General features: G+C 44.4%; 1 protein-coding gene across 1 annotated transcript in view; it reads right to left on the bottom strand.

The window, feature by feature from the left end:
• Positions 1-1,811: 1,811 nt before the first annotated feature.
• Positions 1,812-16,092, bottom strand: part of NFRKB (nuclear factor related to kappaB binding protein) — a 114,201-nt gene continuing 99,920 nt past the window's right edge. Inside the window, exons 24-25 of the mRNA XM_030221018.1 lie at positions 11,530-11,665; positions 1,812-3,908 (exon numbers count right to left, since the gene is read on the bottom strand). Of these exons, the coding sequence (XP_030076878.1) occupies positions 3,783-3,908; positions 11,530-11,665 (262 nt within the window). The 3' untranslated portion in view covers positions 1,812-3,782. The remainder of the gene's footprint in view (positions 3,909-11,529; positions 11,666-16,092) is intronic.

The raw sequence follows: 16,092 nt of genomic DNA, 5'->3' as shown, positions 1-16,092 counted from the left end.
AATCAATTTTTTACTCGTTCCAAAAGGGGACACTCGAGGAAGTTGCATGGAAATACTTTTAAAACAAATAGGAGGAAATATTTTTTCACTCAACGAATAGTTAAGCTCTGGAACTCTTTGCCGGAGGAAGTGGTAACAGCGGTTAGTGTATCTGGGTTTTAAAAAGGTTTGGACAAACTCCTGGAGGAATAGTCCATAGTCTGCTTGCCCTGGGATTTGTAGTATGGTACTTGTGACCTGGCTTGGCCACTGTTTGGAAAACAGGATACTGGGCTAGATGGACCATTGGTCTGACCCAGTATGGCTATTCTTATGTTCTTATGAGAATCCTACTGAAATAATAAAAGAAGCAACGTGAAATCAGAGATCAACATTTGATCTCTGATTTCACGTTGCTTCTTTTATTATTTGTTACCTAAAAGTTCAATGCCCATTATTCATATTTGGCCAAAAAATATTTTTCATTATTCATATTTGGCCAAATAATAAAATACACTATTCGGTACAGCTCTATTGCATAAGACAATAATAACTGACCATGGACAAATTCAGTGGAACCCATAAGGGAGTGGCTAAATTGTCAGCAGTCTAAATGAGCAGCCAATTTGTGCCAGAGAATGCAAATTAGACAGTGTCAGGGAAAGAATGTTGAAACAGCCAAGTTTTAAGCATAGACTTAAACTTTATGCAGGAAGGTTCACAGCTGAGTTCAATACGAAGGCATTGGGGGGAGGAGGGTGGTAAGCGGCTGGAACCATAAGGAATCCCATTAGAAATGAAAGGGCGCCAAGATGCATGCGTGCTAAGCACTACTTCTGTAATGGCATCTGGATGCCCAGATTCTGGTATAGAATACTAGCCGTTAAGCCCGTTAAAACGGGCGAGATTTGTAATTCTCATCTCTATGTCCAGCAAACCTCCTCTCTCCCCTGCCCTCCCCTGATCCATGTCCAGCAACCCTGCTCTCTCCCCTACCCTTCTCCCCCATGTCCAGCAGCCCTCCTGTATCCCCTGACCTCCCCCCATCCACCAACCATCCTCTCTCCCCTGCCCTCCCCCCATATCCAGCAACCCTCCTCTTTCCCTTGGCCTCCCCCCCTCCCCGTCCACCAACCCTGCTCTCCCATGCCCTCCCCCCATGTCCAGCAATTCTCCTCTCTCCCATGCCCTCCCCCCATGTCCAGCAATTCTCCTCTCTCCCCTGCCCTCTCCCCATGTCCAGCAACCCTGCTCTCTCCCCTGCCCTCCCCTCCCCCATGTCCACCGACCCTCCTCTCTCACCTGCCCTCTCCCCATATCCAGCAACCCTCCTCTTTCCCTTGGCCTCCCCCCCATGCTCTCTCCCCTGCCCCCCCCCCCCATGTCCAGCAACCCTCCTCTTTGCCCTGCTCTCTCTTCCCATGTCCAGCTACCCTCCTCGCCGCCGCTCCCTCCCCCCTCCGTGCCGGGCCCCCTGCACTGACATGAGAGCACCTCTCACCTCCGTGTGAAAGTGCTGCAGGCAGCAGCAGATCGCTCTGCTGCTGCCTGCAGCGCTTCCACACGGAGGTGAGAGGCGCTGTCATGTTAGTGCAGGGGCCCCTATGCGGAGGGGAGCGGCGACGTCGGGGATGGGGGGGGGGGGGTTAGAGGTTGGTGCGCCGGCGATGTTCTTCCTTCGTCTACAGGCTCCAGCGGCAACAGCAGCATCCATTTCCCTCTCTGTTCCGCCCTCTGACGTCATCACGTCTTGACGCGAAGGCGGGAGAGGGAAGTCTCTACTGCACATTTGCAGGTGAGTCGGTCACTTGCTATTTATATGTCTGACTAGTATAACTCAGCACTTATATGCCAACATTTAGGCAGGCCCACTTACACTGTGTCAACAGCAGGCAAAAATGTCCGCACCAAAGTGCAGCACTTAGTACGTAACTTACAGTACTATGCAAATTATGCATGTAAATGTTGAACCCACCCATGCTCTGCCCGCATGTATGCCCCTCTTGCATTTACACACTAAGCGAGTTCTGTGCTAAGATTAATAGAATAACACTTGGAACCCAATGTTCACTTACCTGCTTAAGTGCTAGTGTTCTATAAATTACACTCGCGCTCAGCACTTAAAGGTAGGTGCAAGTTCTAGCATGAGGGGGTTAGTAACCAAAAGAAATGAGAGAAAACAAAACAAGACACACTGGTTCACAACTGCGTAAGTTGTGTGGCTTTCTATTTAGCGCTAGTATAATTCCATCCACTCACACACAGACCAATTATGCGTACTGACTGGCCCTCTCAACTTACAGATGAAAATAATCCAAACCAAACAGAGAAACCCTTGTGGCTTTTGGACTGGTGGTATAAACAGCACATCCTGATAAGTGATTAAATTAATCTGTGATGGGGTAAGTCTTAGAACTCTTTCGTAGTCCTTTCAAAACGCCATGCTGATAGCAAAGCTCAATGATAGCTAAGTGGCATATGGACCAGTATTATTTATCGACTATACCCCACTATGAATATATTGTGTGAATGTGTACATATAATCAAAGCAAATCAAACTTTCCTCACTTTGGCATTGAAAATAAATTTGACTAAGCCTCTGGAATAAATAACTCAAAAGGCACTTAACTTGTAAAGTTCCACTAGTCCAAATCAGCCTGACTTTGCGCTGAAGTTTTGTCTACACAACTATGTCAAGGGATGGACGGTCACTCAGAAGATGCAAGCCCCCAGTTACATCCTGCCAAAGCTGAAGGGTTTGACGGATTCTGATACTAGTTTGTATTGGTTGTGACACATGAGCTCAAGATACTAAGGCTGTTGCTGACAGATTGGGGAGTACTTCTCATTTTCATTCGGTTTCTGAGATATACTTTAATCAAAGCCCCTTTAATTAGATTTTGTAGTGTAAGAATTTAAAAGCTCTATTTGGTTGAGGTTCTACATATCAGATTTTAAGTGAACAAATTAAAACGCCAGGTTGCTAAGGCCCATATGCTAAAAAGATGAGTACTTGGGAGAAGTGTTATTGACGCCTTTATAAGTCACAATATCAATTTCTTCTTAATTAAATATAATGTGCATAAAGTGTGTCAGCAGAGGCCGTAGGTGGCAAGACTAGGACTGTACACTGAGGGGACGATATAGTATTCACCATTTTCAGGCTCGCATTATAGCAATCTGAGTAGGAGTGGTATATACAGCTTTTAGGAATATCACAATACATATGCTGAGGGGGCCTGCTTCTTCGATTTACTGATTGCATACTTCTGTGGTATTCAATGTGAAAGAGATTTTTCTCTTTTTCCTATAAAGGAATAACATGGTCATTCCAACAAGGCCAGTGAAAATTCACTCCTTTTCCTCTTTTACCACAGTACTTGGGCGTATTTTAAGAGAAGAGTGTCACACATCACCAGGACAGAATGCTGTCCTCACCTGTCCCAGCTGCAGTTTTGTACAAAACAGGCTAACAATTGTGTTATATGACCCATTTGATTTCAGCTCCTCTAATCAGGGATCAAAATGTTTCCGAAACCACACAATTCTATTTGTTGGACATGAAAACTGAGGTCACACTGTGATCCACTCTGTGCAGCACTCAAAGTGCATGCTTGTCATTTGTAAGTGCTGCAGACTGCCCCAAGTGGAGACTTGCTGAGTGGCTCCTTGCCTTTGACAGGCTATTAGCCCCTTGGACTCCAGCCTTTTTTCCTGAAGATGCACTGCTTTCCCCTATGTGACCCTATAGCGGCTGCAGACACATGAGACTGGTAAACTCAATCCATTTCACAGCTGAGCTTTCATGGCTGATCCTGGGTCTGCTTTGGAGATGGTGATGTTGTCATGACCACAGTGGAGACTGCTTTGGTAGCAGTGCCTGCTGTGCCCTGCTGGAGGTGGGAGGCAGGGACTGTCTGGATCCGTAACTGTTTCAAACGAGAGAGAAAGAAAAACAAATACTTTAGTCTGAGCTTGAATGAGGTCAAACTTTATACTACACCTATGGTATGACTCACTCACCCATACTACCACATTTTTCTGCCTTAATAACGGGCACCCTGAGGCACAAGATTCAGAGCTAGAACGGCTGCAATATTAAATAGCAAGAAGTTCCTCTAGTATCATCTCACTACATAAAGTGTCATTTTCTTCCTACAAACCTCTCTGTACCTCAATGTGTAGCCTATGCACAGAAAAAGAGGAGTTTTTTTGTGAAAGGAAACAGAAACTAAACATTATGATAAACAAAAGGGCGGATGTATTGGAACAACTGCTACACACACTGCCTTCATCACTTGCACAGACAGCAAGCCTGCAAAATAGAATCCTGTGCAAATAGTGGAAAGTTGCACAATTACAAAAAACTATTACGTTAACTGCTGACTTGGTCATAGAATGCAGTGCCAGATACTCTGACCTACATGCCCTGGATGTACAGCATGGGTTCTCATCCTAGTCCTCGGGACACACCAATCCAGTAAAGTTTTCAAGATATCCACAATGATTATGAACATAAACATAAGTGTTACCATACTGGGATAGACCGAAGGTCCATCAAGCCCAGCATCCTGTTTTCAACAGTGGCCAATTCAGGTTACAAGTACCTAGCAGATCCCAAAACAGTAAAATAGATTTTATGCTGCTATCCTAGAAAGAAGCAGTGGATTTTCCCCCAAGTCCATCTTAACAATGGCTTATGGACTTTTCTTTTAGGAAGTTATCCAGACCTTTTTTAAAACCTGCTAAGCTAACTGCTTTTACCACATTCTCTGGCAACAAATTCCAGAGTTTAATTACACATTGAGTGAAGAAATATTCTCTCAGATTTGTTTTAAATTTACTACTTAATAACTTCATTGCATGCCCCCTAGTCCTAGTATTTTTGGAAAGAGTACACAAGCGGTTCATGTTCACCTTATTCCATTTCACTCATTATTCTATAAACCTCTATCATATCTCCCCTCAGCCATCCCTTCTCCAAGCTGAAGAGCCCTAGCCTCTTTAGCCTTTCCTCATAGCAAAGTCGTCCCATCCCCTTTATCATTTTTGTTGCCCTTCTCTGTACCTTTTCTAATGCCACTATATCTTTTTTGAGATGCGGTGACCAAAATTGCACACAGTATTCAAGGTGCAGTTGCACCATGGAGCAATACAAAAGCATTACAATATTCTCATTTTTGCTTTCAATTCCTTTGCTAATAATATCTAACATTCTATTTGCTTTCTTAGCCACCGCTGCACAATGAGCAAAAGATTTCAATTTATCATCCACAATGACACCTAGATCCTTTTCCTAGTCAGTGACTCCTAATGTGGAATCTTGCATCACGTAGCTATAGTTTGGGTTCCTCTTTCCCATATGCATCACTTTGCACTTGCTCACATTAAATGTCATCTGCCATTTGGATGCCCAGTCTCCCAGTCTCGTAAGATCCTCTTGCAATTTTTCACAGTCCTCTTATGATTTAACAACTTTGAATAACTTTGTGTCATACACAAATTTAATTACCTCACTAGTTATTCCCATCTATAGAAAATTTATAAATATGTTTAAAAAAAAGCGGACCCCTGGGAAACCCCACTATCTACCCTTCTCCATTGAGAATACTGACCATTTAACCCTATTGTTTATTTTTTTTTACCAGTTTTTAATCCGCAATAGGACATTACCTCCTATCCTATGACTCTCTAACTTCCTCAGGATCTTTCATGAAGTACAGTCAAATGCCTTTTGAAAATCCAGATGCACAATATCAACAGACTCACCTTTATCCACGTTTGTTTCACCCCTTCAAAAAAAATCTATATTCATTTGGGTATCCTTCACACCTGACTGGGTGTGTGTGGACTGGGTTGAGAACCCCTGTTGTAGAGTAACAATAAATGACAGCAGATACAATCAACTAGCCTCACCCACTCTGTAGAGATCAAATTCTTCTTTTTTGGCTCTACACTGCTTAGAAAAGAAGAGCGTGACTCCCATATTTGAACCAAACATCATCTGCCCTCTCTCCCACCTCCAATATCCTTTACTTGACTTTTCAACCCTGTTTCTACTACTGCCAATTCTATCTATTCCAAGTGGTTTAAATTGTTACAGTATTGGCCTCCATCATCCCTGGTAATAAACCATTTCATGCTTATATACAGACCTCCCTCACAGTCGGAGGAACTGGACAGGGACTTAATTGAAGACATCCGCAAGATACCTAGGAAAGGGGAAGTACTACTGATAGGTGACTTCAATATGCCGGATGTTGATTGGGGTGTCCCGGCTGCGGGATCGTCTAGAAGGAAAGAGATCTTAGATTCCCCACAGGGAGAATCGTTCCAGCAGTAGGTGACGGAACCGACGCAGGATGGAGCTGTTCTGGACCTGGTGCTTACGAATGGAAAGTATGTTTCTGACGGCAAGGTGGCAGACCATTTGGCATCTAGTGATCATCGTATGGTATGGTTCAATATTAAAACAGAAGAGAGGAAACACAAGCAGCAAGAGCAGGGTGGATATCTGATGCCCAAATGTCTTAAGTGTAATAGAGACAGTAATACCTTTTTACATGCATTCTGGAGATGTGATAGAGTAAAATGTTTTTGGAGAGCGTTCCATAAATATTTTGAGCACCTCTCAAGGCAAAGAATAATTCCCTCCTGGAGAGGAGTGCTTTTAAACAAAATGGATGCTTATGAGATTTCAGACAAGAATTTGGAATTACTATTGTGCAAGGCATATGCAGTGGGGAAAAAATGTATACTTAGACAGTGGTTGCAAGAGGAACCACCCTCCTTTTGGTATTGGAGAAACAGATTTCATGAATTAATGCTCTGGGAGGCCCGGGCAGCCTACGGTAACCCAAAGAAAAGAAAGAATGTTGTCGCTATATGGAATAAATATTTGCAAAATATCTCCCACAAAGCAAGAAGTGCTGTGTTCAACAAACTTGGTACAATCTAGAAAAAGGTATAGGGCAGTAGGAACATCTGAATAAATGGATCGGGGGAAACTAGATAGGGAATGCAATGATAATGATGTTGACAGTAAACAGAATTATAGCAACAATAAAGCATCCAGTAGATAAAAACCTATAGTTCTAGACAGGTAAAGTCTTGTAGTAGAATTCGGAAGGAGTAGACACCATGAAGTAAGGAGGAATTAGGTGAGGATGGAAGGGGAAGGGGGAGTAGGGAGTAAGGGGGAGGAGAAGATTCTGAAAAGGCAAACGTCACCAACACATAATATGTGATTGAGAGGGAAATGCATATTTGAGGGTATTGTCTACGTAGCACATTAAAAATTCTATGTCCAGAATAATATGCTGAAATCACAAGAGATATAAGGTAAATTATATATTTAATTTCTTATGTTGTTTAATTAATAAAATAGGTGTAAACAGTTTGGTGGCCAGGAAAAGGTTGGAGGGAAGGGAGGGAGGGAGAAAATGATAAAAACATTGATGATGGAAATTAAGGTTGTATGTACACAAGTGTGAGGTGTTATTCAACTTGTAAAATGTCAAATTTAATGATTCTGTTTAAAGTGATAAATCATCAATAAAAACCGTTGAAACTGTAAAACAGAAGAGAGGGCTCACTTGAGATTGAAGGTCCTGGATTTCAAAGGAACTAACTTTGCCGAGATGGGGGAATTTCTCAAGGAACAGTTAGCGGGATGGGAACAGCTGAAGGATGTAGAACAGCAATGGACGAGACTGAAAGGAGCTATATTAAAGGCGACTAACCTTTATGTTAGAAAAGTACATAAAAGTAAGAGGAAAAGAAGGCCTCTCTGGTACTCAAATGTAGTAGCTGAAAAGATAAGGGAAAGGAGGCTAGCCTTTGCTCGTTATAGGAAGACTCAGAAAGATGAAGACAGGAGAGAATACCTAAATAAGCGAAGAGAAGCTGGAAAAGCTATCAGGAAAGCGAAGCGGCAAATGGAGGAAAAGATAGCTAATACGGTAAAATTGGGGGACAAAACCTTTTTCAGATAAGTAAGTGACAAGAGGAAGTGCCATAATAGCATTGTGAGGCTCAAAGCTGAGGGAGAGAAATATGTGGAAGATGTTAAGGATAAAGCTGAACTGCTTAACAAGTATTTTAGCTCTGTGTTCACAAATGAAAAACCAGGGGTAGGGCTGCAGAAAGCAAAGGCTAAAGGGGATGGATGTATGGTAGACCAAGACCCGTTTATGGAGGACTGTGTTCGTGAGAGGCTTGCCAAACCAAAAGTAGACAGAGCGATGGGGTGCTTAAGGAACTGATGGACCTCTTCAATGCTTCCTTAGAAACTGAAGTGGTCCCAGTGGACTGGAGAAGGGCGGATGTGGTTCCTTTGCACAAGAGTAGAAGTAAGCAGGAGGTAGGGAATTACAGTCTGACCTCAGTGGTGAGTAAGCTAATGGAAACACTTCAAAAGAAGAGGATTGTGACATTTCTTGAACTACATGGAATGCGGGACACGAGGCAGCATGGCTTCACTAGTGGCAGGTTGTGTCGGACGAATCTGACTGTCTTCTTCGACTGAGTGACCAAACAGTTGGATGTGGGAGGGGCGCTTGATGTGGTATACTTGGATTTCAGCAAAGCCTTTGACATGGTTCCACACAGGCGACTGATAAATAAATTTAGTGCCCTCGGTGTGGGACCTAGAGTAACTGATTGAGTAAAAAATTGGTTGAATGGTAGGAGACAGAGGGTGGTGGTAAATGGAGCTTGCTCTGAAGAAAAGGATGTCGTCAGTGGAGTACCGCAGGGATTGGTCCTGGGGCCGGCTATTTTTAACTTCTTTGTGAGCAATATTGTGGAAGGGCTGTCTGGTAAGGTTTGTCTCTTTGTGGATGATACTAAACTCTGCAACAGGGTGGACACCCTGGAGGGTGTGAATGTCATGAGGAAGGACCTAGCGAAGCAGGAGAGGAATGGACCGCTATTTGGCAACTAAGGTTTAATCCCAAAAAATGCAGGGTCATGCATTTGGGTCGCAAAAATCCGAGGGAACAGTACAGTATAGGGGGTGTAGAGCTTCAGTGTGCGAAGGAAGAGCGGGACTTAGGGGTGATTGTGTCTGATGAACTTAAAGCTTTCAAACAGGTAGAAAAAAGCGACGGCCAAAGCCAGAAGGATGCTTGGGTGCATTAAGAGAGGCATGACCAGCAGGAAAAAGGAGGTGATAGTGCCGTTGTATAAGTCTCTGGTGAGGCCTCATTTGGAGTACTGCGTGCAGTTCTGGAGACCGCACCTACGGAAAGATATAAACAGGATGGAGTCAGTCCAAAGGGCGGTTATGAAATTAGTAAGCGGTCTTGAATGCAAAAATTATAGGGACAGGCTTATGAACCTCAACATGTATACGCTGGAAGAGAGGAGGGAGAGAGGAGACATGATAGAGACGTTTAAATATCTCAAGGGCATTTATATACAGGAAGAGAGCCTTTTTCAAATGAAGGAGAGCTCTGGAATGAGCGGGCATATGACAAAGATAAGAGGGAATAGGCTTAGGAGTAACCTAAACTACTACTACTACAAATCATTTCTATAGCGCTACCAGTCGTACGCAGCACTTCACAATTGAACATGAAGAAAAGACAGTCCCTGCTCAAAAGAGCTTACAATCTAAATCAGGACAGACAGACAGGACAAATAAGGGATAAGGGTAGGACAAACAAATAGGACACATAGGGAAAAAGAAGTATTATTTCACAGGAAGGGTGGTGGAGGCGTGGAATGGCCTCCCGGTGGAGGTGGTAGAGTCGAGGACTGTTCCAGAATTTAAAAAGGCATGGGATCAGCATGTGGGATCGCTGAGGAACAGGAAGAATTAGGGGTTACAGGGGATGGGCAGACTGGATGGGTCATATGGCCTTTATCTGCCGTCATGTTTCTATGTTGCTTTGGTTTTTAAAACTGCCATACGTAATCCAATTCCCAGGCCCCCTTCCATTTTACCACCAACATCTGTGATAATCCATGCAGCCACCAAAACTAGTAAGGCTGTTATTTAAACCATCCAGTCATCCCTTGCAAGTTACTCTGGCATCCTTGAAAGCTTAATGCAGCTGTACTACTAGTGTTAGGGCTGTGCATTCTTTTGAAACATTTCCTATGTTGTTGCATGTCGATTTTAACCCAAAACAGGAAAAAAATTCAAAATGCAATTTTCCTTCCTGTGTCATCAATAGTGTACCCTGTTGTAACAGTAACATTATCATTCAATAATCCACATTATTTATGAACAGTGCATACTATCAGGGGAATTTTATATATGGCGCCGAATGTTAGGTGTTACTTCTGCACTAAAGCGTTCTAATGGATGCAAGGTGCCAAAATGGGGCAGAAAGGAATATCCCGCATGAAAACACGCTTATGCGCTCATTTAATACAATAGCGCCTAATTAATTCCATGTGGATCTGCAAAGGAGGCATGACCATGGGAGGGACATGGGCATTCCCTTAAAATGCATGCAGTGTTTTAGAATTGCGAGGATTGGCACCCAACGAGCGTGGGGATTTACACATAATGCAACTCCTCACACCCAAAGTCGGGTGCGGACCCTGGCACTATGCGCTATTCTATAAAAGGTATCGATCCCAGAAAACCCGTTATAGAATACTGTTTGGCGCCAAATTTTGAATGCCATTTATGAGGCAATTCTATAAATGGGTGCCCCGATGCCATGCAGTGACAGCCTATTCTATAACGGCATCTGGGCCCCAAGATTCTGTTACAGAACACTAGCATAACCGGACATTGGCACCATAGACCTGGTGTAACTGTGGGTACCCAAATGCAGCAAGAGTAGTCCTAACTTACTACATTGTGTAAGTGGCAGCCCCACCCATGCTCCACCCCTTGAATTTACTTACTAAACCAATTAAAGCGCACCATTACAGAATAAAAAGTACACACCCACAAAAGTGGTGCATAAATATGGGTGCCCAATTATAAAATTGCCCTTTGTTTAAGCAACACCGTGCACTGTCCATACTGGTCCCACAATGGAAAGCATAAATAAATAAATAAATAACAAAACAGAAAATACCATAAAAGATGTGGGAAAGTAAACGAAACAAAACTTTTTGGCCTGCACAACCCCAGTAACTATACCTGCTTCATGCTAGTTGCTAGCGTGGATTGGGTTTACCAGCTTTCTTAGAAAGCTGAGGTTACCCATCCTGCCAGAACATTGGCTTGTATTCTCCCCTTTTAAGCATCTAACGTTTCATATGACTAAGCCAACTCTCAAGTTCCTTCCCTCATTTCTACCTCTTGCATTCCACTTGCCCTCACCACTGGGCTTTATTTCTGTCCCAAGCATGACTGAAATATGTTATAGCTTTTGTTGTTACTATCTCTGCCATTCCAGGCATTTCTCTCAGGAAAGAAGCATTTACTTAGGTGTCCTCAAAATATTTCTCCCTCTAGATCATAAACCCCTTGTCCTTGATTTTCTTTTTCTATGTCAAATTTCATCCTCCCATGCTTTGAGTGCAGTGTCAGATGTGCTTACTTGCATGCTTTAGTCACAGAGAGGTGTCAGATGTGCTTACCTGTGTGGCCTGGCCTCCTTGTTGCAGCTGCTGCAGTTGCTGTGCAGTCAGAAAACTCACTGGCTTGTTCCCAGCAATCAGTTTTGTCCCAGCTGGCACTGTAGTTAGGATGATGTTACGTCCCAAACCGCTGATACTAAGGAATTAAACCAGCCTCTGATTAGAGAAATTACTAATTCAACATTTTTTGATCCTGCAGTTTTTGCCTGCGCCTTTATACAGGGAATCAGGGATGGGGATCAGGAATCATAAGCCTTCATTCTTAACTACCTAGTGATTTTTATTCCCCCATATTACATCCCTTACCAACTTACTTTTAGTCCAGTCATTGCAACAGTCCTTCTCCAGGGACTATGCACAAACACTCTTCCCAGAATTCTGAAACCATGGGTCCTGCAACCGGTTAGTAGGTGTTGCTGCTGCAGAGTGACTGACTATAGCTTCCACCTACGGGCCATCAGGAAAGTCTGAAATCACTTTCTCTAATTCTTCCCACTATGTCTCCTTTCTTCTTCTATAAGTTACGGAGAAATTAGGTTTTACGTGATAATTTTCTTTCCATTAGCCTTTACTACTATTCCAGAATCTGTGGGATAGTTGTGTCAATCAACAAGCAGGTGTCATGTCCCCTACCTCAATGCAAGCGGCGTCCTTGGGCTGCGCGGGGTCCCGTCAACACGCACACTTGACTGGCACTGCCTGAGCCATGTGTGTCTAGTCCTCTCTGGGTTTGTTCAGAGAGCGGTGGTTGCAGGCTCCTTAATTGCTTTGCTTCCATGCACCTGTTTCTGCTCGCTCTCTCTGCCTGACTTCCAGGCTCGATAGCTTAGCTTCCACCCACCTGGGTCTGCTCTTCCTCTGCCTGGCTTCTCTTGCTTCTCTCCTATTGGTTTTCCAGTTCCTCCTTCCCCTGCTCTTGTCCTATGCCTGTGCCCCTTCTCCCTGCTGATGTCAGACACCAGCACTTTATCAGCTGAGCTCTCCCTGGATTCCACGCTTCGGCTTCTACTTTGGTAGGTGTTTCTAACTCTGTAGCCTGCTTCTTATCTACTGGTCCCTCGTTGCTGACTTTGCCTGTACCTGGATTACTCTCTTGCCTGCCTACTGACTTGCCTGTACCTGGATTACTCTCTTGCCTGCCGCCTGCCTACTGACTTTCGCCTGTACCTGGATTACTCTCTTGCCTGCTTACTGACTTGCCTGCATCTGGATTACTCTCTTGCCTGCTGCCTGCCTACTGACTTTCGCCTGTACCTGGATTACTCTCTTGCCTGCCGCCTGCCTACTGACTGCCGCTTGTACCTGGATTATTCTCTTGCCTGCTGCCTGCCTGGCCGATACATTCATCACCCCGCTTCAAGCTCCATCCTGTAAGTCCTGCGGGCCGCCTGCACCTAGGAGCTCAACCTCTGGGGAACGGTGGTCAGTGCAGGTGACCAGAACTTAGCATAATGAGATAAGGTCAAAAAGAAAAAGAAAAAAAGGGGTAGCTTAACTGTATATTAGATTTTTAATTTGTACTGAGTGTATTATGTAGTTTATTCTGGTTTGCTGTGCTTTCCTGTCATGAATGGAATTCCTATGTTTGTTTATTTGTATACACTAATTGTTTTTATACATATGTAAACCGTTCTGTTTTGCAGTTGCAATAAGATACGGTATATAAATTAACATAAATAAATAAAATAAAATCCAGGGTTGTCCAGCCACCAAGCAGAACCTGGTCCGAGTACCGAGCTCAGCAGCACTCTACTTGGTACAAGAACTCACAAGTCTGACAGGTAGAGATAAGAGAACTGAAAACTGAGCTGAGACATATCTCTCTTGGCATCCAGTCCAGCTCCTTGGTATTTACATACACAAGCAGTAAGAGGAAAGAATAAACATAAAAACCTTAAACAATTCAATGATCTAACACCAACCAGACTAGCAAACATGTGTGGACCTCTCTCACCTCTGGACAACTTGTAGAAAACAAGAGATATGCAGGAAGCACCATGCAAGATGACAGCAGTCATTTGACCCATTACTTCGCACCGACTAAATATCTCAGAAACCTCAGGCAGGCCTCTGGAATAGTGGGAAGGACTACTGGAAATAAAATTATCAGGTACAATTTCTCCTTCCGTTTCATAGCTTCCCACTATTCCAGAATCTGTGGGATGTTCAAAAGCAATCCCTAACGTGGATGGGATCCTGGCACCACCACCCTGAGTAACGAAGCCCCAAAACTGGCTTCTGAGAGAGTCGCAATGTTCATCCTGTAGTGTTTGTCAAAGGTATGCAGTGTCAACCATGTCACTGCCTTGCAAATGTCTGCCAGAGACAGTAAGGCACTCTCTGCCCAGGATGTCACTCTACACCTCGAAGAATGAGCCCACAAGGCCTGAGCAGTCTGCTCTCCGTCAAGCACGTAAGCTGACGCAATAGTCTCCTTCAGCCATCTAGCAATTGTGGGCTTGGAAGCCATGAATCCAAGCCTCTGTTTACCAAAACGTACAGTCTGTCCAATTTGTGAAACTCATTCGTGACTTCCAGATATCTAATGAGGACTCTATTATATCGAGAAGCTTCAAGGAAGAATATAAGCCTCTGCATCTTCTCTGCGAAAGGAAGGAAGCTCCACAGATTGGTTGAGATGAAATGCTGATACCACTTTCAGAAGAAAGGAAGGAACTGTGAACAGGGAGACCCCCGCCTCTGATAAGCGAAGAACGGAATCTTGATAAGACAGCCTGAAGCTCCAAAATCCTACATGCCGATGCAACAGAAACCAAGAGCGCTGTCTTTAGCATAAGATCTTTCAAGGAGGCTTTCCAGTGTCTCAAAAGGAAATGCTGATACCACTTTCAGAAGAAAGGAAGGAACTGTGCACAGGGAGACAACCCCCGCCTCCGAACAGTGAAGAAAGGAATCCTGACAACAGACAGCCTGAAGCTCTGAAACCCTACATGCAGATGCAATAGCCACCAAAAGCGCTGTGCTTAGCATAAGATCTTTCAAGGAGGCCTTCTAAAGTGGCTCAAAAGGAGGCTTCTAAAGAGCCAAAAGACTAAACTAAGATTCCAATCTGGACAGGGCTTACAAAAGGGAGGCTGCAAGAGACCCGCTCCCTGCAAGAATCAAACAATAATTGGGTGAGCTGGAAGAGACGTCATCAGTAGTCGGCCTCTGAAACAGGCCAAAGCAGCAACCTGAACTTTTAGAGAACCCAACACCAATCCATTCTGAAGACCTGCTTGGAGAAACGCTAGGTTGTGCCCAATCTGAGTAGAGAAGGGAAACACTCTGTGCTCAGAACACCAGCTCTCGAATATCCTCCACACCCTCACATATGCCATGAATGTACAGTGTTTCCGAGCCTGACGCAGGGTAGCAATGACTGAATCAGAATAAACTTTTCATCTCAACTGAGCCCTTTCAATGGCCAAGCCATAAGACCAAAGAGCACGGATCCTCCATGAGCACTGGACTATGCCTCAGTACGCTGTGTAACTGGAAGATAGAGAGAATCCCCTTCCAATAGTCAAATCAGGTCCACATACCATGGCCTCCGCAGCCAACCTGGGACCAGGAGAACTATTCGGGCCTGATGCAATGCAATTCTTTTCAACATGTGGCCTACCATGGGCCAAGGAGGGAAGACTTACAGTAGATGTGCAGCCGGCCAGGGATGCAGCAAGGCATCGATCCCCATCAAGCCCAGTTTATTCCAACAGCTGAAGAACTTGGACACTTTGGCATTCCAGAAGTGGAGAACCCCATCAGTCCACTATCAGTTAAAATCCCTGGCTGGATAGTTTCCTTTCTCCCAGGTCCAAAGAGTGCCTGCAGACAAAGTCCACCTCCACAGTCAAGGACTCCATGATGTGAGCTGCTGACAAGCAGAGAAGACATTTCTCCACCCAAATCATGAGGAAGGCTAACTCCACTGCCATCAAATGACTGCGGATCCCAACGTCACTTAGTCAGAGAAATCTCAGACCAGGGCGAAGTCTTGTAAGGCATTCTGCATTGACCTGAGTTCCAAGAGATTTATCGACCACTGAGACTCCTGTTCAGATGCTTGTGCCAGATGGGACTTGTAATGAGCTCCCAAACCCAGTTGCTGGTGTCCGTTGTCACCATCTCCCATTGTGTAATCAGAAAGGGAGCTCCAATGGTCAAATTCCTGGGCGACAACCACCATCCAAGGAAGGTCCTCTTACTTCTGTGACACCAGAGACCAGCGGCTGAGATTCCTGTAATGGTCACATAGGAGCCCTTGCCAATGCCACCACTTCCATTGCCGCCAACACTGACCTCAGAACCTAGACATAGTCCCAGACCCTGGGCCTGTCTTGACTGAGGAGAACACGAACCTGTTGAACCAGTTTTGACCTCCTGCACTCTGTGAGGAAGATCCTCTCCTGTGCTGTGTCAAATACAATGTCCAGATATTCCAGAGTCTGTGATGGATTTAGTCTGCTCTTCTCAAAATTAATCTCCCAAACCAGTGACTACAGATGATGGAGAACTTTGTCCACTGCTGCCACGCTTTCTGAACAGAATGCACGAATGAGC

This window comes from Microcaecilia unicolor, chromosome 12 (genome assembly GCF_901765095.1).
Source record: "Microcaecilia unicolor chromosome 12, aMicUni1.1, whole genome shotgun sequence".
Lineage (NCBI taxonomy): Eukaryota > Metazoa > Chordata > Amphibia > Gymnophiona > Siphonopidae > Microcaecilia > Microcaecilia unicolor.
The sequence above is the reverse complement of the archived record's forward strand: the minus strand, read 5'-3'. Positions and strand labels throughout refer to the sequence as shown.